Here is a 26,751-nt window from a genome sequence, read left to right as displayed (position 1 = left end):
TCAGAGGGTGGTGATGTGTGGAACGAGCTGCCAGCAGAAGGGGTCGAGGCTGGTTTGATTTTAACGTTGAAAAGAAATTCGGATGGGTACCTGGATAGGTGCGGTATGGAGGGAGGGCTCTGATCTGGGTGCAGACCAATGGCATTAGGCAGGTTAGTAGTCTGGCTCTGATGAGATGGGCTGAAGGACTGTACCTGTGCTGTGTTGTTCTATGACTCCAGAATAATATAGACCATTCTGTTCCCAATGTTGCCAACCTAGATAAGCCTGCTTCAACTGATCTAACACTTTCCTCGGTTCTCCTTTCAGGTCTTAAATGAGAAATTCTGTGTGGAGTTCTGTCCTCCAGTTATAGATTTCCCAATCCAGGGAATTGTCCTCACTGTTTCTAGAGAGTGAAACAGAACATTACAGCACAGTACAGAGCTTTCAGCTTGCAATATTGTGCCAACCTTGTAACCTACACTAAGATCAATCTACCCCTTCCCTCCCACATAACCCTTCATTTTTCTATCGTCCACGTGCCCATCTTGAGTGTCTCTTAAATGTTCCTAATGTATCTGCTTCTCCTACCACTCCTAGCAGGGTGTTCCACACACCCACCACTCTCACTGTATGTACTTCTGAAAAAACTACACCTGGCATCTTCCCTAACCTTTTCTGTGGGTGGGAGGGGCTGTCAGAGGTAGGAACGGTTGTTGGGAGGGTTGTCGGGGAACGGTGTGTGTGTGTGGCGCCCCACTGTGACTGGGGATGGTGGGGAGGGGTTGTCAGTGGGGAACAGTGTGTGTGTGGCACCCCACTGTGACTGGGGATGGTGGGGAGGGGTTGTCGGTGGGAAACGGTGTGTGTGTGTGGTGCCCCACTGTGACTGGGGATGGTGGGGAGGGGTTGTCAGCAGGGAGGAGCCATCGGTGGGGAAAGGTATGTGTATGATGCCCCACTGATCACCCCCTCTCCCGGCCTGCAGGGACCAGCAGGAGCTGGCCATTCAAAGACACTTGACTGATCAGAGCGTCATGACCGCAGAGGAAGTGCAGAAGATCGAGAGCGTGTGGGACCTGTCCCTGGAGCACCGTTGGCGCCTCTACAGGTACCTGCCCTGTCACCCTGCGACTGGGAAAGCAGTCCTGCTGATGGGCCAAAGGGAGGAAGCTCTGTAGGAGGGGTGGCTTTACAGCCTCCCAGGATGTTGCCCAATTCCTTTCTCCCTGCTCAGCATTTCACCATTGCTTTAGTGCACAGTGCAATCCCAGTTTCGAGCAGGCATATTAGCCCCTGATTGGCTAATTGGCTAACAGTTCATCCGGAGAAACAAAATGCTGGGTGAACTCAACAGGTCAGGCAGTATGTGTGGAAGGGAATGGATAGGTGATGTTTCAGACTGAGAGGTGGGAGGTATAATGGGGTGAGGGATAAACGGCTGATGGGTGGATCCAGGTGAGGGGAGGCGATGGGCAGATGGAGGAGCGGAAAGTAGAGGCCAGCAGGTGATGGATGGAGGCGAGAGAGGGCTGCAGGTGGTGGGACCTGTAGGAAGGGAGGTTGGACGAAATGAGGGGGTTGGGGAGAGCGTGTGCAGGTAGAGGAACAAAGAAACAGCGTGATAGGGGCTGGAGTGGGCGGAGGAAGAGCTGGGTAGACCAGGAGGGGAGAGAGAGGGCGGGGGGGGGTGGACAAGGGCGCCTGAAAATGGAGAATGCCATCAGGTTCAAAATGAAAGATGAACTTTATTTGTTACATGCCATCGAACGTACAGTGAAATGTGCCACTTGCATCAACAGCCAATGCAGTCCGAGGATGTTCTGGGGGCAGCCTGTCAGTGTTGCCATGTTTCCAGTGCCAATATAGCACGCCCACAACTCACTCACCCTACCCGCTACGTCTTTGGACTGTGGGAGGAAACCAGGGCCCCCGGAGGAAACCCACGCGGTCACTGGGAAAATGTACAAACTCCTCACAGACAGTGACGGGGATTGAACCCCACCCACTGCCGCTGTGAACCGGTCCGTCCCGGGCAGAGTACAGGTGCCAGTCCTCCAGCTCGAGTTTAACCTCACCCTGGCACAGGAGGGGCTCGAGGTGCCAGTCCTCCAGCTCCAGTTTAACCTCACCCTGGCACAGGAGGGGCTCGAGGTGCCAGTCCTCCAGCTCCAGTTTAACCTCACCCTGGCACAGGAGGGGCTCGAGGTGCCAGTCCTCCAGCTCGAGTTTAACCTCACCCTGGCACAGGAGGGGCTCGAGGTGCCAGTCCTCCAGCTCCAGTTTAACCTCACCCTGGCACAGGAGGGGCTCGAGGTGCCAGTCCTCCAGCTGGAGTTTAACCTCACCCTGGCACAGGAGGGGCTCGAGGTGCCAATCCTCCAGCTCGAGTTTAACCTCACCCTGGCATAGGAGGGGCTCGAGGTGCCAGTCCTCCAGCTCGAGTTTAACCTCACCCTGGCTCAGGAGGGACTCGAGGTTGCAGTCCTCCAGCTCAAGTTTAACCTCACCCTGGCACAGGAGGGGCTCAAGGTTGCAGTCCTCCAGCTCGAGTTTAACCTCACCCTGGCACAGGAGGGGCTCGAGGTCAGACAGGTCAGCGTGTGAATGGGAAGAGGTGCGAATGGGGTCCAGAAGCCCATGACACTGGAGCACAGGTGCTCAGAAAAGTGGTCACCCAATCCACCCTACTTTCACTGACGTGGAGAAGGGCACAGTGAGACCACAGAGGCAGGAGTAGAGGAGATGGCCTGGGAATCTCGACCAGACAGGATCAGAATGATCACAATCAGGTGTAGTAATTACTTATTTAGAGATGCAACAGTGAACAGGCTCTTCCAGCCAATGAGCCACGCTGCCTAGCAACCACCGATTTAACCCTTGCCTGATCACAGGATAACTTACAATGACCAATTAACCTACTAACTGGTATGTCTTTAATTGAATTGACTTCATTTTTTACATCCTTCACGTACATGAGGAGTAAAAATATTTACATTACGTCTCTTTCTAAATGTGCAATGTGTAATTATAGTAATTCATAATAAATAGTGTGTACAACAGGACAGTCAATATAAAATAGAAGTACAATTGTATCAGCATGAACATTGTATCATTTCTTAATGCATGTGTGCATTTCTAAATGACAATAAAAGAGGACTGAGTGTTCTCATAATCTAATTAGTCAGTCTGATGGCCTGGAGGAAGAAGCTGTCGGAGCCCGTCAGTCCTGGCTTTTATGCTGTGATTGAGGGAAGTACAGTTCCTGTACCGGGCAGTGATGCAGTCAGTCAGGATGCTCTCAATTCTGCCTCTATAGAAAGTTCTTAGGATCTGGGGGCCCATACCAAACTTTATATTATGATATCACTGACATATGTCATGAAATTTGTTGTTTTGTGGCAGCAGTACAGTGCAATTCATAGTCATACTTTATTGATCCCGGGGGAAACTGGTTTTCGTTACAGTTGCTCCATAAATAATAAATAGTAATAGAACCATAAATAGTTAAATAGTAATATGTAAATTATGCCAGGAAATAAGTCCAGGACCAGCCTATTGGCTCAGGGTGTCTAAGCCTCCAAGGGAGGAGTTGTAAAGTTTGATGGCCACAGGCAGGAATGACTTCCTATGACGCTCTGTATTGCATCTCGGTGGAATGAGTCTCTGGCTGAATGTACTCCTGTGCCCACCCAGTACATTATGTAGTGGATGGGAGACATTGTCCAAGATGGCATGCAACTTGGACAGCATCCTCTTTTCAGACACCACCGTCAGAGAGTCCAGTTCCATCCCCACAACGTCACTGGCCTTACGAATGAGTTTGTTGATTCTGTTGGTGTCTGCCACCCTCAGCCTGCTGACCCAGCACACATCCTATAAATCGCAATAAAGATATATTTAAAAGGGTGAATTAGTGCAAGAAGAGAGCAAGGTTCATGGGTTCAATGTCCACTCAGAAATCGGAAGGCAGAGGGGAAGAAGCAGTTCCTGAATCATTGAGTGTGTGTCTTCAGGCTTCTGTACCTCCCCTCCGATGGTAACAGTGGGAGGAGAGCATGTCCTGGATAGTGAGTGTCCTTAATAATGGAAGCTGCCTTTTGAGTCACTGCCTTCTGACGATGTGGAGTAGTTTCACTCTGTGTCTGACCCCGGGAGTGTGTGATGGGACGGTGGGGAGGGAGTTTCAGTCTGTGTCTGACCCCGGGATTGTGTGATGGGATGGTGTGGAGGGAGTTTCACTCTGTGTCTGACCCCGGCAGTGTGTGATGGGGGGAGTTTCACTCTGTGTCTGACCCCGGGAGTGTGTGATGGGACGGTGTGGAGGGAGTTTCACTCTGTGTCTGACCCCGGGAGTGTGTGATGGGACGGTGTGGAGGGAGTTTCACTCTGTGTCTGACCCCGGGAGTGTGTGATGGGGGGAGTTTCACTCTGTGTCTGACCCCGGAGTGTGTGACCGGGGGAGTTTCACTCTGTGTCTGACCCCGGAGTGTGTGACCGGGGGAGTTTCACTCTGTGTCTGACCCCAGGAGTGTGTGATGGGACGGTGAGGAGGGAGTTTCACTCTGTGTCTGACCCCGGGAGTGTGTGATGGGACGGTGTGGAGGGAGTTTCACTCTGTGTCTGACCCCGGGAGTGTGTGATGGGACGGTGTGGAGGGAGTTTCACTCTGTGTCTGACCCCGGGAGTGTGTGATGGGACGGTGAGGAGGGAGTTTCACTCTGTGTCTGACCCCGGGAGTGTGATGGGACGGTGTGGAGGGAGCTTCACTCTGTGTCTGACCCCGGGAGTGTGTGATGGGACGGTGAGGAGGGAGTTTCACTCTGTGTCTGACCCCGGGAGTGTGTGATGGGACGGTGTGGAGGGAGTTTCACTTGTGTCTGACCCTGGGAGTGTGTGATGGGACGGTGTGGAGGGAGTTTCACTCTGTGTCTGACCCCGGGAGTGTGTGATGGGACGGTGTGGAGGGAGTTTCACTCTGTGTCTGACCCCGGGAGTGTGTGATGGGACGGTGTGGAGGGAGTTTCACTCTGTGTCTGACCCCGGGAGTGTGTGATGGGACGGTGTGGAGGGAGCTTCACTTTGTGTCTGACCCCGGGAGTGTGTGATGGGACGGTGTGGAGGGAGTTTCACTCTGTGTCTGACCCCGGGAGTGTGTGATGGGACGGTGTGGAGGGAGTTTCACTCTGTGTCTGACCCCGGGAGTGTGTGATGGGACGGTGTGGAGGGAGCTTCACTCTGTGTCTGACCCCGGGAGTGTGTGACGGGACGGTGTGGAGGGAGTTTCACTCTGTGTCTGACCCCGGGAGTGTGTGATGGGACGGTGTGGAGGGAGCTTCACTCTGTGTCTGACCCCGGGAGTGTGTGACGGGACGGTGTAGAGGGAGCTTCACTCCCAGGAACATCTGATGGGATGGTGCAGAGGGAGCTTCACTCTGTATATAATCCCAGGAATGCACAATGGGACGATGCAGAGGGAGCTTCACATTGTGTCTAACTGAGGGACAATTCAGGGGAAGCTATGTACTACATCCAGCCCTCACTGGGTGTGTGATAGGACATGCTGGAGCTGCCCTGAGTGAGTGAGATCTAATACTCTGTCTCTAACATGAACACAAAGACTGTAACAGTGTTCTTCCTACCTGTTCTCTGAGCTTGCTCTCTGTTATTTGTTCAGGAGATGGAGAACAGCCTACCAGGATAAACTGAATGCCTCCATGAATGAAAACCTGGAGCTGTATGACAGTCTGGCACAGGACCTCTCTGTACTGGACCTCGAGGAAACAGTGATGCTCTTGGGCGAGGTTGAAGTGGTTGGCATGACGGCTCTAGGTACAAGTAGACCTTAGACCATAGAACATTGCAGCAGAGTGCAAACCCTACTGTCCACAAAGTTGTGCAGCCCTTTCAACCTACTCCAAGATCAATCTAACACCTCCCTCCCTCATAGCCCTCCATTTTTCTATCATCCATTCCTATCTTAAAGTCTTTTACATGCCCCCAGTGTGTTTGCCTCTACCGCCACCCCGGCAGTGTGATCCACCTCCAATCTTTGCGCAAAAACAAAAAACAGCCTTTTCTGAAGGGCCCTCTATACTTTCCTCCAATCACCTTGAAATTATGTCCCATGGCATTAGCCATTTCTGCCTGGAGATAAAGTCTCTGACTGTTCACTCGATCTGTGCCTCTTATCATCTTGTTACACCTCTGTCAAACCTCCTTCACTGCAAAGAGAAAAGCCCTGGCTCCCTCAACCCATCCTCATAAGACATGGCCTCTGGTTCAGGCAGTATCCTGGTGAATCTCCTCTGCACCCTCTCCTTCCGATAATGAGGTGATCAACACGTACATACAGAAAGGTGCCAGAAAAGGGCCAACAGCATCATAAAGATCCCACCCACCTGCTCATGGACTGTTTGTCCCATTCCCATCAGGGAAGAGATTACGTAGCCTCCACACCAGGACCACCAGAAGACCACAAGACATAGGAGCAAAATTAGACCATTTGGCCCATCGAGCCTGCTCCAACATTTACTCATGGCTGATCCTTCTTTCCCCCACTCAGCCCAACTCTCTGGCCTTCTCCCAGAAACCTTTGGTGCCACGTCCAATCAAGAACCTATCAAGCTCTGCCTTAAATAAACCCAACCACTTGGCCTCCACAGCTGCCTGTGGTGATAAATTCTACAAATTCACCACCCTCTGGCTCAAGAAATTACTCTGCACCTCTGTTTTAAATGGACACCCCTCTATTCTGAGGCTGTAACCTCTTGCTGTAAACTCCTCCACAATAGGAAACATCCTTTCCACCTCTACTCTGTTAAGGCCTTTCAACATTCGAAAGGTTTCAATGAGAACCCCCTTTGTCCTTCTAAATTCCAGAGAGTACAGACCCAGAGCCATCAAACATTCCTCGTATGATAACCCTTTAATTCCTGGAATCGTCCTTGTGAACCTCCTCTAGACCCTTTCCAATGCCAGCACATCTTGTCTAAGATGATGGGCCCAAAACTGTTCACAATACCCATTGTGAGGCCTCACCCGTGCCTTATAAAGCCTCAGCATCACATCCTTGCTCTTATATTCTAGACCTCTTGAAATGAATTCTAACAATGCATCTGCCTTCCTCACTCACCGACTCCACCTGTAAGTTAACCTTCAGGGTGATCTGCACAAGGACTCCCAAGTCCCTTTGCATCTCAGATTCTTGGATTTTCTCCCTGTTTAGAAAATATTCTGCCCATTTATTTCAACTACCAAAATGCACGACCGTGCATTTTCCAACATTGTATTTAATTTGCCACTCTCTTGCCTATTCTTTTAATCTGCCTAAGTCCTTCTGCATCCTACCTGTTTCCTCAACACTACCTGCTCCTCTACCAATTTTCATATCATCTGCAAACTTGGCAACAAAGCCATCAATTCCATCATCTAAATCATATATATACAGCATAAAAAGAAGTGGTCACAACACTTACCCCTGCGGAACACCTCTAGTCACTGGCAGCCAACCAGAAAAGATCCTCTTATTCCCACTTGCTGCCTCCTACCAATCAGCCAATGCTCTAACCATGTTAGTAACATTCCTGTAACACCATGGGCTCTTAACTTGGTAAGCAGCCTCATGTGTGGCACCTTGTCAAAAGCCTTCTGAAAGTCCAAATATACAACATCCACTGCATCCCCTTTATCTCCTTGTAATTGCCTCAAAGAATTCTAACAGGTATAGCACAGGAAATTTTGTATGACAGTTTTCAAACACAAGGCAGTTCAAAGTACTTTACATAGAATAAGATATAAAAGTCAAACATCAGATTTCAGACAATATATAAGAGAATAAAATCACACAAAAATAGACATGATAAATAGAAGTTACAGTGCAGGAGATTCTAATTAAAAACAACAGTGAAAAGAAAAGTTTTAAGCTTTTTTAAATGGAGCCTTAACGTTGGGGCAGACCAGATCCTCTGGAAGGTTATCCCAGACATGTGGAGCATTGTAACCAATTGCTGCTTCAGCATGTTTAGTTTTAACCATGGGGACAGTAAGCAGAACCACCCCAGATGACCTGAGAGATGGGGAAGGCTCATAATGCAGTAAGAGATCAGAGATGTATTTTGGTCCCCAACCACCGGGCCACAAAGCATGCGCGACCGGACCGTGAGGAAACGATACGAGTCAGCTGCACCTTTCCTCATTCCCTGTCACGCACTGTTGAACTTGAACACAGGGTTGCCAACTGTCCCGTATTTGCCAGGACATCCCGTATATTGGGCTAAATTGGTTTGTCCCATACAGGACCGCCCTTATCCCGTATTTCCCTCGCTAAGGTAGAGCGTTCCTATGAAACCTTTCGTGCTGAAAGGGCGTAAAGTGAATAAGCAATTACTATTAATTTATATGGGAAAAATTTTTGAGCATTCCCAGACCCAAAAAATAATCTATCAAATCATATCAAATAACACATAAAAGCTAAAGTAACAGTAACATATAGTAAAAGCAGGAATGACCTGATAAATACACAGTCTATATAAAGTAGAAATAATGTATGTACAGTATAGTCGGGAAGATGAAGGCAAAACCGATTTGTGGGGGGAAGAATCAGCACGTGCGCGCATGCGCACACAGGTGCCCGCGCAAGGCTTCATGGTCATAGTAGTCTTTTCCCGGGGTAAAGTGTCCCGGGATTTGACTGCTACTTTTGTCCCTTATTGGGAGTGAGAAAGATGGCAACTCTAACTGTAAAAGACATGTTGAGGTGAGTTTAACCCCACTTGGACACCCCCCCCCCCGGTTGGCCGGTCCACAAGAATATTATCAATATTAAACTGGTCCGCGGTGCAAAAAAGGTTGGGTACCCCTGCCCTAGACCATTCAATGCTTTATAAGCCAGTAGTAATACTTTAAGGTCAGTCCTCTGATAGACAGGAAGTCGGTGTAGTGATCGGAGAACTGGAGTGATATGTTCTACTTTCTTGGCCTTAGTGAGGACTGCAGCAGCAACGTTCAGAATGAACTGCAGCTGTCAGGGATTTTTTAGACACCTGGGAAAACACATTACAGTAGTCAAGCCACTAAATTAAATGCATGGGCAAGTTTTGCTGAGACATAAGCCCTTTAACTCTCACTATATTTTCAAGATGGTAGTAAACTGACTTTGTAATTGTCTTAATGTGGCAGTTAAAATGATCAAATGGGCCTATTAACTGGAATCCACTGTATTTATTCTGGTTTCTATTTTTGCTTTTTATTATACTCTTTATGCTAATTGTGTAGTTTTTAGTGTCACATCGGATCCAGAGCAGCAACTATTTTGTTCCCCGTTAAACTCATGTACTGAAGAATGGGGGATGAATCATCTGGAATCTTTAATTTTGTAGCTTTTGAATGCACCGTATCTCAGCGTGTGAAAGAAATAAATCAATACCGCTTCTGTGCCACAGGTACGGCAAGGCACAGGGCCCTGCTGCAGCAAATCCAGCCACGGATTGTGGTCTTCGATGACGTGTCCAAGGTTCTGGAGGCCCAAGTAGTGACCACCTTCACTCCAGCCTGCCAACACCTCATTATGATCGGTGATCGACAGGTAGCGGTGTTGGGAGTGATTGGCATCTGGGATGGCGTGGGTCTGCCGAGGGGTGGGGGGGGAGATGGTGATTGGGGGCTGAGATGTGGAGCATTCTACTGGAAAACAGAATGGACTCAAAGGACTGAACACTCTTCACTGCTGGAACTGGAGAGGCTTGTTGGTGCGTCAGAGGGGGGAGAGCGTGGCGAATTTTGCATTGGGGGGATAGACTTGGGATTAGGGTACCAAGAGCCATAGAAACATGGACCCCAAGATCCTTCTGCTCCTCCATACTGGTTAGAATCCTGGCATTAACCCTGTAAACTGCTTTCAAATTTGACCTTCCAAAGTGAATCACTTCACACTTATCTGGGTTGAACTCCATCTGTCGTTTCTCATCCCGGCTCTGCGTCCTGTCAATGGCCCGTGATAAGCTACGACGGCCTTCTACATTATCCACACCAGTAGCTTTCATGTCATCTGAAAATTATTGAAACGTTGGTGCGACGTTATTACTGCTGGTGTCATCAGGAGTCCAATCCCGGAATCCTCCACAAGGAGTCTCCGTTCATCCTATCAGTGGGATGCGTGGGTTTTCCACAGGTGGCACAGTTTCCTCCCTCAGTCCAAGGACATACTGGGGAGATTAAATGGTCATTGTAAATTGTCCCGTGATTAGGTTAGGGTTCATCAGTGTTCTGGGGTTGCTGGGGAGTGGAGGTGCAGCTCGAAGGGCCAGAAGTGCCTACTTTGTGTTGTTTTGCAGAATAAATGCCCCATCACTAAATGCCCTGGGCCAACATACCATATGCTCAACATAGCAAATGCCACCTTCACCTCCCTATCACCTATTTAACCTCATTGCTTGGGCCAAACTCCCATAGTTTGTGGAAGGGTACTCCTAAGCTTGTCACAGAGGACAGTGGAACAAGACTGAGAGCAACCCCTGGGGTGCCCTAGGAAGAAGAGCCGAGGTGGGACAGGGCAATGGGCGAGATGGCGGTGAAAAGCCTGCTGCTGGTGGGGAGGGTGTGGGTTTCCAGGTCATCGGCCGCAGATGGAAGGTGGGGGTCCCAAAGCTGGTGTCCCACTCATTTCTGTTGCTTCCATTCACGGGAGTTTGGAAGCACGGGGTGAATCTCATTGAAACCTTTTGAATATTGAAAGGCCTAAAGGTGCAGAGGACGTTCTGAGTAGTACAGGAGTCTAGGACCAGAGGGCACAGCCTCAGAATAGAGGGATGTCCATTTAGAACAGGGATGAGGGGAAATTTCTTTAATCAGAGGGTGGTGAATCTGTGGAATTCATTACCACGGGTGGCTGTGGAGGCCAAGTCACTGGGTGTTTTTAAAATGGAGGTTGATGGGTTCTGGATTAGTAAGGGCATGTAAGAGGAAAAGGCAGGAGAGTGAGTTTGAGATGGAAAATAAATCAGTCATGATCAAATGGCAGAGGAAACACAATAGGCTAATTATGCTCCTACATTTTATGGTCTTCTGGTCTTCCACAACAAGCAGTTTTAACTCCTGGAGTGCACATCACACACAACCTCTCATGGTCCCAGACCACATCCTACAAAGTCAGGACAGCTCACCAACATCTCTACTTTCTGTGGAAGCTGAAGAGAGCTGGACTATGCACATCTGTACTCGTATCACTCTACTGATTCGCAGTGGAGAGCGTCCTCACAAACTGCATCACTACTTTGTATGGAAACTGCACTGCAGTGGACAGGAAGGCTCTATAGCAGGTGTTTAAAACTGTCCAACGTATCACCGGCATCAGTCTACCCACCATCAAGAACATGTGGACAGAAAGGTGCTGGAAAAGGGCCAGTAACATCATGAAGGATCCCACCCACCCTGCTCATGTACTGTCTGTCTCACTCCCATCAGGGAGGAGGCTACTTAGCATCCACACCAGGACCACCAGACTCAAAAACGGTTACTTTCCACGAGCAGTAAGGCTGATCAACACCTCCACCCACCAACCCACCCCTCCACACCCCCAACCACCACTACTGTCAGTCACCTTAAGTACAGACACTCCTGTGCCTAGTGTCACTTTATGGACATGCAATCAATCTATGTAAATAAGCTGTCTTTTGTATTTATTGTGTTTTTTTTAAAGTTGTGTTCTTTATCTTTACTGTGTTTTCTTGTTCCGTGCTGCATCAGATCAAGAGTAACAATTATTTTGTTCTGCCGTGTACTTGTGTTCTGGAAATGACATTAAACAATCTTGAATCATCCTATAGGTGAAACCAAAGGTGGTGGATTATGAGAACGCGGTCAAGATGGGTCTGAACGTCTCGTTGTTTGAGAGGATGATTGAAAACCAGATACCCTCTGTGCAGCTGGTTGAGCAGGTACGAGTGGTGGGCAGGCTTCTCCGGTGGGTTGGGGGGTGCAGGTGGAGGGCGATGGGTTTGGGAGGTTCTGGTATTGGGGGAGATTCCTCGTCCGTTGCCTTCATCAGCGGCAGCATTGACTACAAATGTACAAAAGAAGACAAATAGTGCAAATTAAAAATACTGAGAACATGAATTGTAAAAATCCTTGTAAGTGAGTCCATGGGAATCAGTTTAGAGTTCAGGTGAGTGAAGTTATCTACTCTGGTTCAAGAGCCTGATGGTTGTAGGGTAATGATTGTTTCTGACCCCGGTGGTGTGAGTCCTGAGACTCCTGCACCTCTTGCCCAATGGCAGCAGCAAGAAGAGGGTATGGCCCTTTATGGTGGGGGGTCTTGTGTCTGCGCTCCTTGTAAGTGTGCTCATTGGTGGGAAGATGAAGAAGGTGCTTGGCACACTTACCTTTGTCAGACAGGGAAGTGGGTACTAGAGTTGGGATGTCGTGCTACCATTCTAGTACTCAGACCGTGGAGTATTGTGTATAGTTCTGCTCACCTTCGTATAGGAAGGATGACTCTAAGATGGAAAAAATGCGGGAAAAAATTCAGCTGGATGTTACCGGGACTGGAAGGTTTGAGGTTGGACAGACTGGGACTCCAGGTCAAAAGAACCCTGAAAGGGAAAAATGGAGATATGAAAGATAGAGATAGAACTGTTTCCGAAGTTGCAAGCAAAGGAGTTGCCTTAGGCGCCATCGTCCTAAGCTCCTCTGCCCTTCTCCATATCAAAGTTACTGAGCATGTTGTCAGGGAGGATAAGAGGACAATATGCTGTTTTGGCCTTCGTTAGTCAGGGGATGAGTTCAAGAGCAGTGAGAAGATGTTGCAAATTTCTAAAACCCTGATTAGACCACACTTTGAAATATTGCGTTCACTTCTGGTTTCCTTGTTATAGGAAGGATATGGAAGCCTTAAAGGCTGTGGAGAAGAGATTTCCCAGATGTTGTCTGGATTTGGAGAGCATGTCTATATGAGGAGAGGTTGAGCAAGCTGGGGCTTTTCACTTTGGAATAATGGAGGATGAGAGGTGACTTGATTGACATGTATAAGGTGACATACACCTTGTATTGAGAGCCAGAGACATTTTCCAAGAGTGGAAATGGTTAATAAAAGGGAACATAATGTAGGGAGATTAGAGTCAAGTATAGGGGGGGAGATATATAGAGAGAAGAGACAATTTCGATCGAGGTTGGAGACGACGTCGGATGCACAACAACTCTGGCAGGGTTTGCAAGACATTACTTCCTACAAAGCGAAACCCAATAGCATGAATAGTAGCGATGCTTCACTACCAGATGAACTCAACGCCTTCTATGCCCGTTTTGAAAGGGAGAACACAACTACAACTGTGAAGATCCCTGCTGTACCTGATGACCCTGTGATCTCTGTCTCAGAGGCCGATGTTAGGCTGTCTTTATAGAGAGTGAACCCTCGTAAGGCAGAAGGTCCAGATGGAGTACCTGGTAAGGCTCTGAAAACTTGTGCCAACCAACTAGCGGGTGTATTCAAGGACATTTTCAATCTCTCACTGCTATAGGCGGAAGTTCCCACTTGCTTGAAAAAGGCAACAATTATACCAGTGCCTAAGAATAATAATGTGGGCTGCCTTTATGACTATCGTCTGGTAGCACTCACATCTACAGTGATGAAATGCTTTGAGAGGTTTGCCATGACCAGTCTGAACTCCTGCCTCAGCAAGGACCTGGACCCATTGCAATTTGCCTATCACCACAATAGGTCAACAGCAGATGCAATCTCAATGTCTCTCCATGTGGCTTTAGACCACCCGGACAACACGTACTCCTATGTCAGGATGCTGTTCATTGACTATAGCTCAGCATTCATACCAGCATTCCCACAATCCTGATTGAGAAGTTCCAGAACATGGGCCTCTGTACCTCCCTCTGCAATTGGATCATTGACTTCCTAACCGGAAGACCACAATCTGTGTGGATTGGTGATAATATCTCCTCCTCGCTGATGATCAACACTGGCGCACCTCAGGGGTGTGTGCTTAGCCCACTGCTCTACTCTCTATATATCCATGACTGTGTGGCTAGACATAGCTCAAATACCATCTATAAATTTGCTGACGATACAACCATTGTTGGTAGAATCTCAGGTGGTGACGAGAGGGCGTAGAGGAGTGAGATATGCCAACTAGTGGAATGGTGCCACAGCAACAACCTGGCACTCAATGTCAGTAAGATGAAGGAGCTGATTGTGGACTTCAGGAAGGGTAAGAGGAAGACTCAGAAGTGGAGAGAGTGAGCAGTTTCAAGTTCCTGGGTGTAAGATCTCTGAGGACGCACGTGCACACACAACCCAGGCTGTGCTCTCTTCACAAACAAGAAAATCTGCCGGTGATGGAAATCCAAAGCGACACACAAAATGTTGGAGGAACTCAGCAGGCCAGGTTCCACCTCCATCCCCCATTGGGGGGGGGGAGGCCATAAAGCTCTCCACCTCCTTCTGGGTACCTCCGCCCCCCCCCCCCCCCCAGCAAGGCTGCAAAGCTCGCCGCTCCTTTCTGGACACCAGACCCAATCTGTTTCCCTCCCCCACCACTCTCCTCCATCTGGCAGAACTTGTCCTCACTGTCACCAATTTCTCTTTCGGCTCCTTCCACTTCCTTCAAACCAAAGGTGTAGCCATGGGCACTCACATGTGTCCCCGCTATGCCTGCCTTTTTGTTGGCTACGTGGAACAGTCTATGTTCCAAGCCTGCACTGATATCACTACCCCACTTTTCCATTGCTACTTCGACAATTGCATTGGTGCTGCTTCCTGCACCCATGCTGAGCTCATCGACTTCATCGACTTTGCCTCCAACTTCCACCCTGCCCTCACGTTTACCTGGTCCATTTCTGACACCTCCCTCCCCTTTCTCAATTTCTCTGTCTTTATCTCTAGAGACAGTCTTTCTATAGACATCTTCTATAAACCCACTGATTCACACAGCTACCTGGAGTATACCTTTTCCCACCCTGTCACTTGTACCAAACAATTCTCTCAATTCCTCCACCTTTGCTGTATCTGCTCTCAGGATGAGGCCTTTCATTCCAGAACTAATGAGATGTTCTCCTCCTTCAAAGAAAGGGGGTTTTCCTCCTCCACCGTCAACCGCATCTTTTCCATTATGCGCATGTCTGCCCTCACCCCACCAGGGATAGGGTTCCTCTTGTCCTCACCTACCACCCCACCAGACTTTGCATACAGTACACAATTCTCCGAAACTTCCGACTTCTGCCACCTCCAACGGGATCCCACCAAGCACAGCTTTCCCTACCCCTCACTCTCTGTTTTCCACAGGGATCGTTCCATAAATGACTTTCTCATCCATTCATCCCTCCCCACTTGATCCTGGTACTTGTAAGTGCGACATTTGCCCCTACACCACCTCCCTCACTGCCATTCAGGGTCCCAAGCAGTCCTTCCAGGTGAGGCGACACTTCACCTGTTAGTCTTTTGGGGTCATCTACCGTACCTAGTGCTCCTGGTGTGGCCTCCTGTATATTAGTGAGACCTAATGTATTGGGGGCCACTTTGCTGATCAGCTAAACTCCATCCGCCAAAGTAAGTGGGTTCTCTTGGTGGCCACCCATTTTAACTCGACTGCCATTCCCATTCCGACATGTCAGTCCATAGTCTCCTCCACTGCCATGATGAGGCCACACTCAGGTTGGAGAAGCAACACCTTATTTTCCATCTGGCAAGCCTCCAACCTAATGGCAAGTCAATTTCTCGAACTTCTGGTAATTGCCTCTCCTTCCCCCACTTCACCATTCCCCAGTCCTGTTTCCTTCTCTCACCTTATCTCCTTACTGGCCCATCCCCTCCCTCTTGTGCTCCACCTCCTTTTCTTTCCTCCACGGCCTTCTGTCCTCTCCTATCAAAACCACCTTCTCCAGCCCCGTATCTCTTTCTCCAATCAACTTCCCAGCTCTTTACTTTATCTTCACCCCCCGCCACACTCCCAGTTTCACCTTCACCTACCACGTTGTACTTCTTCCTCCCTTCCTCCCAGCTTCTTGCGCTGACTTCTCATCTTTCTATCCAGTCTCGACGAAGGCTGTTGCTCTGAAACATCGACTGTTTCCATAGGCACTGCCTGACCTGCTGAGTTCCTCCAGCATTTTGTGTGTACATGCCCTTTTCTCGTTACTGTCACCAGGAAGGAGGCACAGGAGTCTCAGGGCCCAGGCTGCCAGGTTCAGGAACAGTTATTACAGCTCACCCATCGGGCTCCTGAGCCAGAGGGGGTAACCTCACTCGCCCCGTCACTGAACTGTACCCACTCCTTACCGACTCACTCTTCATCACGTGTTCTTGATATTTATTGCTTATTTATTTATTTATTATTATTCTTTTTGTATTTGCAGAGTTTGTTGCCCTTTTCACACTGGTTTTTAGTCCATCTTTTATGTGTCACTTTTCATTGATTCTATTGTACTTACTGTGAATGCCTGCAAGAAAACAAATCTCAGGGTTGTATGTGTCATAGTCATACTGTATTGATCCCGGGGGAAATTGGTTTTCATTACAGTTGCACCATAAATAATAAATAGTAATAAAACCATAACAAGAACATTTTTCTTGGAATGTATGCGGGATGGTTTTTTGAACCAACATGTCGAGGAACCAACTAGAGAGCAGCCTATTCTGGATTGGGTTTTGAGCAATGAGGAAGGGTTAATTAGCAATCTTGTCGTGAGAGGCCCCTTGGGTAAGAGTGACCATAATATGGTGGAATTCTTCATTAAGATGGAGAGTGACATAGTTAATTCAGAAACAAAGGTTCTGAACTTAAAGAGGGGTAACTTTGAAGGTATGAGACGTGAGTTAGCTAAGATAGACTGGCAAATGACACTTAAAGGGTTGACGGTGGATATGCAATGGCAAGCATTTAAAGGTTGCATGGATGAACTACAACAATTGTTCATCCCAGTTTGGCAAAAGAATAAATCAAGGAAGGTAGTGCACCCGTGGCTGACAAGAGAAATTAGGGATAGTATTAATTCCAAAGAAGAAGCATACAAATTAGCCAGAGAAAGTGGCTCACCTGAGGACTGGGAGAAATTCAGAGTTCAGCAGAGGAGGACAAAGGGCTTAATTAAGAAGGGGAAAAAAGATTATGAGAGAAAACTGGCAGGGAACATAAAAACGGACTGTAAAAGCTTTTATAGATATGTAAAAAGGAAAAGACTGGTAAAGTCAAATGTAGGTCCCCTGCAGACAGAAACAGGTGAATTGATTATGGGGAGCAAGGACATGGCAGACCAATTGAATAATTACTTTGGTTCTGTCTTCACTAAGGAGGACATAAATAATCTTTCAGAAATAGTAGGGGACAGAGGGTCCAGTGAGATGGAGGAACTGAGCGAAATACTTGTTAGTAGGGAAGTGGTGTTAGGTAAATTGAAGGGATTGAAGGCAGATAAATCCCCAGGGCCAGATGGTCTGCATCCTAGAGTGCTTAAGGAAGTAGCCCAAGAAATAGTGGATGCATTAGTGATAATTTTTCAAAACTCGTTAGATTCTGGACTAGTTCCTGAGGATTGGAGGGTGGCTAATGTAACCCCACTTTTTAAAAAAGGAGGGAGAGAGAAACCGGGGAATAAAAACCGGTTAGCCTAACGTCGGTTGTGGGGAAACTGCTGGAGTCAGTTATCAAAGATGTGATAACAGCACATTTGGAAAGCGGTGAAATGATCGGACAAAGTCAGCATGGATTTGTGAAAGGAAAATCATGTCTGACGAATCTCATAGAATTTTTTGAGGATGTAACTAGTAGAGTGGATAGGGGAGAACCAGTGGATGTGGTATATTTGGATTTTCAAAAGGCTTTTGACAAGGTCCCACACAGGAGATTAGTGTGCAAACTTAATGCACATGGTATTGGGGGTAAGGTATTGATGTGGATGGAGAATTGGTTAGCAGACAGGAAGCAAAGAGTGGGAATAAACAGGACCTTTTCAGAATGGCAGGCAGTGACTAGTGGGGTACCGCAAGGCTCAGTGCTGGGACCCCAGTTGTTTACAATATATATTAATGACTTGGATGAGGGAATTAAATGCAGCATCTCCAAGTTTGCGGATGACACGAAGCTGGGTGGCAGTGTTAGCTGTGAGGAGGATGCTAAGAGGATGCAGAGTGACTTGGATAGGTTGGGTGAGTGGGCAAATTCATGGCAGATGCAATTTAATGTGGATAAATGTGAAGTTATCCACTTTGGTGGCAAAAATAGGAAAACAGATTATTATCTGAATGGTGGCCGATTAGGAAAAGGGGAGGTGCAACGAGACCTGGGTGTCATTATACACCAGTCATTGAAAGTGGGCATGCAGGTACAGCAGGCGGTGAAAAAGGCAAATGGTATGCTGGCATTTATAGCGAGAGGATTCAAGTACAGGAGCAGGGAGGTACTACTGCAGTTGTACAAGGCCTTGGTGAGACCACACCTGGAGTATTGTGTGCAGTTTTGGTCCCCTAATCTGAGGAAAGACATCTTTGCCATAGAGGGAGTACAAAGAAGGTTCACCAGATTGATTCCTGGGATGGCAGGACTTTCATATGAAGAAAGACTGGATGAACTGGGCTTGTACTCGTTGGAATTTAGAAGATTGAGGGGGGATCTGATTGAAACGTATAAAATCCTAAAGGAATTGGACAGGCTAGATGCAGGAAGATTGTTCCCGATGTTGGGGAAGTCCAGAACATGACATGTATGTACTGTAAATGAGAGATTTCTCGATCAGGCTGAGGCATCCGGCAGCCCTGCGAGGACTCCAAGGAGCGGGTAGGCAGTCAGCTCAGGTGGAACCTCCAGGGGCATCATCAAACCCGTGAACCACGACCCTGGCCTGGCCCGGCCCGGCCCGGGAATAGTTTGATATGGCATTGTCCACTGACCCACTCTGTGCGCGCTGGGTGACCAGAGATCAGGAATGTGGGGCTGGATGTGAGGAGCAGCCCCCTTCAGTCACTCGGGTGGGGGGGGGGTCTGTAACCTCTCACACTCAGCCTGTGTGTGTGTGTGTGGGCTCACGTGGACTCCTCCTGAACATAGAAGCAGCTGGTGGACTGGAATTGTGCAATACACTGCTCTATGCAACACCCTCCAGACCAGGTCTCCAGAGTAAAAGGGGACGACTCCCACAGTCTGGTGCTGTCTGACAGCTTAGAACAACATTGTGCTGACCTTTTAATATGACCCAAGATCAATCTAACCCTTCCCTCCATTTTTCTATCATCCATGTGATTAATTAGGGGGAGGGAACGTCGACTCAGACCATGAGAGGCCTGCGTCGGGCATTTTCATGCCTTACAAGGCGCAGATTGGAAGTGATAAATTAAGTCTCTTAAATGTCTCTAATGTATCTGCCTTTACCACCAAGCCTGGCAGGGCATTCCGTGCAGCTACCACTCTGTGTGTTTTTTAAAAAAAGAGAAAAGATACTACCTCTGACATCTGCCCCCGTACTTTCCTCCACTCCAAACACCTTAACACTCCAAACACCCTAACATTCTCCCCCTCATATTAGCCATGATTAAGCCATTGGCCTGACCAGAACTTTTCTTAAACTTTTTCAACCAGCAACAAAGAGCGGGAACTTTCTCTTGATCCTGTGGCCTCTTACCTCTTCTCTTTGGCTGCCTGGTGCCCCTCCTCCTTCCCTTTCTCCCACGACCCACTTTCTCTTATCAGATTCCTTCTCCAGCCCTTTACCTTTCCCAGCTATACCCGGACTGTTTAGTCGTTTCCATAGAGCCCGCCTGGGCTGCTGAGTTCCTCGGGCATTTTGCGTGTTTGCCCAGGACCCTGTAAACTGTTGGGTATTAAATCTCTCTGTGTTGCACCTTTTCCAGCAGCGAATGCAGACCGAGATCTCCCAGGTGCCCGCTGGTCTGTGATCCGCTATGAGGACTGAGGATGTCAGGGTAAGTGGAGATGTTATTCTGGTTAGCTTAGCACACCAGAAGATGGTGTGACTGTCCAACCACACAGAATCGGAATTAGGTTTATTATAGGCACGAGGTCCTGCAGGTGCTGGAGGGTCCCGAGCAATGGACAAAATACTGGAGGAACTCAGCAAGTCGGACAGTACCTGTGAATGTAGTTTAATTTGCTGTTGTATTTGGCCACATATATTTCCCTTATTCCCATTCTCCACCTCTTCTGACGCAGCCCAGCTGGGCGATCGACTGTCAAAGCCATTGGCCGTGTCTGCAGGGGTGAGGTCCACACCGTTGCGGAGGGGGAGGTGGGCTGCCTGTGGGACAGCAGCTACCCCTGCCTGGTGCTGTCGGGGGCTGGTGACCCGCTGAACCAGTGGAGCAGCTCACCGGGGTGGGTGGGGGGGTGGGAGCAGTGGCAGGGGTTCCCACAAGGGTGTGAGCACAGGGAACACAGTTTCGAGGGGGTGGGGAAGGTAGTGGCATGGGGATGGGCCGGGGAACACGGCAACGAGGCGCGGGCACTGGCTCCCATGCGCCTGGTGCCGCCAGTACGTGAACCAGGGTGGGAGGGGGTGAGGGGTGTAGCCAGCCCTGTTCCTGACCCCCTAAAGGACCAGTGTGAATTATGTGGCTCCTTGACATAACTGTTGCAAAGAGACAGGGAGGCAAAGAAGGTATTTGGCACACTGGTCAGGGTACTGAGTACAGGATGCTGTGTTGCATTTTAGTTCCCCCTGCTGTAGGAACGATGCCTTTAGAGTGGGCAGAGTGCAGAGATCCACAAGGATGTCGAGGGTGTTGGGATCTTATTCAGTCGAGTGCAGGAGACTGAGAGTTGACCTTAGAGAGGTGTGAACAGACACGGTCTGTTTCCCAGGCTCAGGGAATCAAGAACCAGAGGGCAGAAATTTAACAGAGACATGAGGGGACCTTCTCCGCTTAGAGGGCGGTTAATTGTGGAACGAGTTGCCAGAGGAAGTGGTTGAGGCAAGGTACTAGGACAGATACAAGATTCTGGGAGTGAAAGGGTCAATGTATGAGGAATGTTTGATGGCTCTGGCCCGTTCCTGCTGGAGTTTAAAAGAATGAGAGAGGATCTCATTGAATATTGGGAAGTCAATATAGAGTGGACGTAGAAAGGATGTTTCCAATCATGGGTGAGTCTGGGGCCAGAGGGAACAGCCTTAAAATAGGTGGGCATCCATTATTTCTTTAGCCAGGTGGTGGTGAATCTGTGGAATTCGTTGCCACAGACGGCTGTGGAGGCCGAGTCATTGGGTGTATTTAAAGGGGAGGCTGTCAGGTTCTTGATTAGTCAGGGTGTCAAAGGTTACGGGGAGAACACTGGAGAGTGGGGTTGTGAGAGATAGCAGTTGTAGAAAAAGTTGCTGCTTATTAACCATCTCCCACCTCACCTTAGAACTATGCCCTCCAGTTTTGCACCCCTCCTCCCCAGGGGTGGAGGGTGAGGGTAAAACAATGACAACCTGCAGCCTGTCAGGAAAGGTAGAGGAGGCTTGTCCCAAAAGCAGAGCAGTGGAGACCATTCAGCGGTGAGCGATAACTCCAATAATAGATCGCAAAACAACAAGCCACGAGGGGCCACAAAACGAGAGAGAACAGGAACTAAACACGACAGGGAACAAGGTCAACTTTAGACAGGGGGGGTGAAACTAGGAGAAACTCTGGGGCTGGCTGGTTCGATGAGTGAACGAGGACTGTGGATGAAAACTGGGGTTAAATAGGCTGCCGGTGACGTGTCTGGAGTGAGCGGCAGGTGGATCCTATTAGCCAGGTGGAGACTGGGAGGTGAGCATGAGAGTGGGCCCTTGTGTTTTTATAACCATCTATAGAGTCATCCCTCAGCCTCCGTCACTCTAGGGAAACCAGTCCTAGCCTGTCAAGCCTCTCCTACCCAGTCCACATAATTTTTATTTCGTTTGCACCCTATACAGTTTAGATGTGTCGCTTCGCTGGGATCTTCCACTGCACTGGGTTCTGTGCTTTCAATCGCTCCAACTCTCTTCTCGGAAGATTCAGAAGACATTCGGACACACGCTGATACTGAAGTGTACTGGGGCGTTGTGCCTTGCTCAGTTACCGCTCTGCAGACTCTTTCCTTATCAACGGCGGGTAATCTCATCCCCACTGTGGATGGGGTCCATTTTTTCTTCCAAAAATATACAAGTATATTTTATTCTTTGTACAGGAAATACAATCAGTGGATGTTTTTATGTTCTTCATTAAACATCTCCATACTCCGAGTCAGAATCGGATTTAATATCACTGGCACAGGTTGTGGAATTTGTTGTTTTGCAGCAGCAAAGTACTTGCAATACTTAGTAATAAAAGCTATAAATTACAGTGAGGAATAGTGTGTGTAGATGTAGATAATGATGTGCAAAAGGGGGACAAAAAATAGTGAGGCAGTGTTCATGGGTTCATTGTATATTGAGAAATCTGATGGCGGAGGAGTAGAAGCTGTTCCTGAAAAGTTGAGTGTGAATCTTCAGGCTCCTGTACCTCCTCCTCGATGGCCAGTACTGGGTGATGGGGTCCCTTTTATCAGGCGTCACTTTTTCAGTGTGGATCCTGGGGAGGCGAGTGCCCGGCTTACTTTGAAACTTTCTGCAGCCTTTTCTGATGTTATCCTCCATTGCCCTGTGTCAAAGGCACTCTCTCTATGCTTTATCGTGTACCTGTGGAATGTTCTGGGGCCTGTTTGTGGGCCCAGACCATCGGTGTCAAGTGGCAGCTGTCATCTTTTTCCCACAGCAGCCCATCCGGTGGCTGCACAGGATCGATAAAAGCTGCAGAAAGTTGTAAACTCAGCCAGCTCCATCCTGGACACCAACCTCCCCAGTATCGAGGACATCTTCAAAATCTGATGCCACAAAAAGGCAGCAGCCATCATTCAGGTCCCCATCACCCAGGACATGCCCTCTTCTCATTGTTACCATCAAGGAGGAGGTACAGGAGCCTGAAGACACCCACTCAATGTGTCAGGAGCATCTGCCATCAGATTTCTGAATGGACAGTGAACCCATGAACACTACCTCAGTATTTTTCCCTTCTCTTTTGCACTACTTAATTTATAGATGTGTGTTTATTTTTTAAAATTGTAATTTATAGTTTTTGTTTTTATGTATTGCACTATATACTGCTGCTGCAAAACAACAAACTTTGCGACATGCCAGTGATTCTGACCCTGATCCACTGCTCAGCACGTTGTCCTGCAGCCTGGGCTACGTCCCCCAGCGATCTCCCAACAAGACTTCCACCTTGCGGACCTGATGGTGTTGGAACTGTGTTCACGCGACGACGACACCTTCTCCCAATGAAGCAATCCAGGTGAAGAGCAAACCGCCACATCTGCTGAAAGAGTCAGCCAGTCAGGCAGCATCGGAGGAGGAGAGGACGAGGGAGACATAGGAGAGTGCAGATGTTGGAATCTGGATGAACTCAACGGTTTACATAGAAACATAGAAAATAGGTGCAGGAGTAGGCCATTCGGCCCTTCGAGCCTGCACCGCCATTTATTATGATCATGGCTGATCATCCAACTCAGAACCCCGCCCCAGCCTTCCCTCCATACCCCCTGACCCCCGTAGCCACAAGGGCCATATCTAACTCCCTCTTAAATATAGCCAATGAACTGGCCTCAACTGTTTCCTGTGGCAGAGAATTCCACAGATTCACCACTCTCTGTGTGAAGAAGTTTTTCCTAATCTCGGTCCTAAAAGGCTTCCCTTCTATCCTCAGACTGTGGCCCCTCGTTCTGGACTTCCCCAACATCGGGAACAATCTTCCTGCATCTAGCCTGTCCAATCCCTTTAGGATCTTATACGTTTCAATCAGATCCCCCCCTCAATCTTCTAAATTCCAACGAGTACAAGCCCAGTTCATCCAGTCTTTCTTCATATGAAAGTCCTGCCATCCCAGGAATCAATCTGGTGAACCTTCTTTGTACTCCCTCTATGGCAAAGATGTCTTTCCTCAGATTAGGGGACCAAAACTGCACACAGTACTCCAGGTGTGGTCTCACCAAGGCCTTGTACAACTGCAGTAGTACCTCCCTGCTCCTGTACTCGAATCCTCTCGCTATAAATACCAGCATACCATTCGCCTTTTTCACCGCCTGCTGTACCTGCATGCCCACTTTCAATGACTGGTGTATAATGACACCCAGGTCTCGTTGCACCTCCCCTTTTCCTAATCGGCCACCATTCAGATAATAATCTGTTTTCCTATTTTTGCCACCAAAGTGGATAACTTCACATTTATCCACATTAAATTGCATCTGCCATGAATTTGCCCACTCACCCAACCTATCCAAGTCACCCTGCATCCTCTTAGCATCCTTCTCACTGCTAACACTGCCACCCAGCTTCGTGTCATCCGCAAACTTGGAGATGCTGCATTTAATTCCCTCATCCAAGTCATTAATATATATTGTAAACAACTGGGGTCCCAGCACTGAGCCTTGCGGTACCCCACTAGCCACCGCCTGCCATTCTGAAAAGGTCCCGTTTATTCCCACTCTTTGCTTCCTGTCTGCTAACCAATTCTCCACCCACACCAATACCTTACCCCCAATACCGTGTGCTTTAAGTTTGCACACTAATCTCCTGTTATGGGACCTTGTCAAAAGCCTTTTGAAAATCCAAATATACCACATCCACTGGTTCTCCCCTATCCACTCTACTAGTTACATCCTCAAAAAATTCTATGAGATTCGTCAGACATGATTTTCCTTTCACAAATCCATGCTGACTTTGTCCGATGATTTCACCGCTTTCCAAATGTGCTGTTATCACATCCTTGATAACTGACTCCAGCAGCCTCTGCGGGAGGAAAGAAACTGTCATCATTTCAGGTCGAACCCAGCATCAGGACAAGAAGAAATAAACACAAGATCCTGCAGATGCTGGAAATCCAGAGCAACACACACAAAATGTTGGAGGAACTCAGCAGGTCAGATAACATCTGTGGAAATGATTAAACCGTTGACGTTTGGGCCAAGACTCTTCAAGACTGGAAAGGAAGTGAGAAGACACCAGAATAAGGTTGGGAAGGGGAGGAAGATAGGTGATGGGGAAGACAAGTGGGTGGGAAAGGTAAAGGGCTGGAGAGGAACGAATCTGATAGGAGAGGAGAGTGGACCACAGGAGAAAGGGAAGAAGGAGGGTTACCAGGAGCTGTCACCTACCTATCACCTCCCCCTGGTGCCCACCTCCACCTCTTTCTCCCATGACCTACTATCTTCTCGTCTCATATTCCTGGCCCTTTAAACTTTCCCACCAATCACATTCCAGCTTCTTACTTCATTCCCCTTCCCCCACTCACCTGGCTTCACCTTCTAGCTTGTTCTCCTTCCCCTCCCCCCACCACCTTATTCTGGGTTCTTCCCCCTTCCCTCCTGTCCTGATGAAGGGTCAGGGGCTGAAACGTCAACTGTTCATTCGTTTCCATCGATGGTGCGAGACCTGCGGAGTTCCTCCGAGAAGATACAAAGTTTTTTTTCTCTCCAGGCTGGTGACTGGTGAAACTTGGGAAGACCGTTTACAAATCTACGGTAAAAGGAGATACATTCTGCGTAGTGTCAGTGTGCAATAAACCCACGGTTAGACCACAACTTGGCCGTCTCTTGTTTTAAACGGGTCGGATACAGGGGAGAATGGGTTGGGGTCTGATATTTATGTCCTTGGCACAGATAACTGGCCATGACCTTGATTGCTGTTTGCTAGGTTAAGCCGTGCAGCAGTCAGCTTACTAATGGCCACAATTAGTCGGTGAGGAAGACTGCGCACCCCCTTTCCTCGCTCCCTAGGGGGAAAAGTGAATCACATTGTGAGTCCCTTCGTTGACGGATGTTGTGTCCTAGCTGTCTACGTGATACACAAGGCAGAGCAGTACGATATGGAGAGCGAGCTGTTGCCCTTGCAACAGGCTCCCTCTCTTCACGTAGCGGACGAACCCAAAGGACCGGCAGAGACCGATTCAGTTTGGTACCAGCAGCATTACAGGAGTCGCCAGTCAGCGTTGAACTCAACGTAGGACTGCCTTAGGGACTCCAGCTCGGGATTTTTCCTCGGGTTTATTCCCGAAGCCTTTCCCATGCAAGGCAGTAGAGGTTTGAGATCTGAATTTTCCTTCTCCTAGATGAACTGCTAAGTATGGCTGACAAGTTCCATCTGCCTGGAGTGGCTGCTTTTAAGGTGCCAGTAACCGGCCTTTGCCGCTTTCCCCTTGTCAGCAGAAACAGTTCTGTTGGGTTCAGTAGCTGACCCACACGTGAAGGAGAGGAGTTGGACTTGGTTGTCAGAGGCTATCTGAGGTGCGCACCATTGGGAGCATTTAGTACGTAGTGGGAGCTCATTCCCATTTACCCCCCCCCCCGCTATGATTTCCTTAAGGAAGCAAATCAGATTACAGCGGAGTGTGATGGAATTCCTTGCTCGTGTGAAGCTCGGAGTAAACGTTAAACGTACAGCAAATTCGGTTTATTGTCATTCAGTCGTACATGCGTGCATCACCAAATGAAACGATGTTCCACTGGACCAAGGTGCACAACACAGTGTGTATAACCCCTGAGAAGGGTGGATACAGCCCAGCCCATCACAGATCGTTCCAGACGATTGACGTTTAGCATGAGGTGCAGTTTTCGACAGGAGTCAAAACATAAACGGTAGAATGTTACTGGCGGAAACCAGAGTGGTGCGAAGATTGTAGTGTGATCTCAAGTACACAGAACCGTACAGGCCGTTCAGCCCACGACATTGTGCTGACCCTGGCAGGGTGTTTCATGCACCCGCCACTCTCTGTGAAACAAA

General features: G+C 48.6%; 1 protein-coding gene across 1 annotated transcript in view; it reads left to right on the top strand.

Annotated features, from left to right (window-relative positions):
• LOC134344592 (NFX1-type zinc finger-containing protein 1-like) overlaps positions 1 to 25,539 on the top strand; it is a 75,757-nt gene extending 50,218 nt beyond the window's left edge. The window contains exons 9-14 of the mRNA XM_063044669.1: positions 971 to 1,093; positions 5,660 to 5,814; positions 9,426 to 9,568; positions 11,808 to 11,918; positions 19,829 to 19,900; positions 21,874 to 25,539. Coding sequence (XP_062900739.1) covers positions 971 to 1,093; positions 5,660 to 5,814; positions 9,426 to 9,568; positions 11,808 to 11,918; positions 19,829 to 19,873 — 577 coding nt within the window. The 3' untranslated portion in view covers positions 19,874 to 19,900; positions 21,874 to 25,539. The remainder of the gene's footprint in view (positions 1 to 970; positions 1,094 to 5,659; positions 5,815 to 9,425; positions 9,569 to 11,807; positions 11,919 to 19,828; positions 19,901 to 21,873) is intronic.
• The last annotated feature ends 1,212 nt before the right edge of the window (positions 25,540 to 26,751 follow it).

This window comes from Mobula hypostoma, chromosome 3 (assembly GCF_963921235.1).
Source record: "Mobula hypostoma chromosome 3, sMobHyp1.1, whole genome shotgun sequence".
Taxonomy (NCBI): domain Eukaryota; kingdom Metazoa; phylum Chordata; class Chondrichthyes; order Myliobatiformes; family Myliobatidae; genus Mobula; species Mobula hypostoma.
Note: the sequence above shows the minus strand (reverse complement) of the source record. Positions and strands in the feature narration are given on the sequence as shown.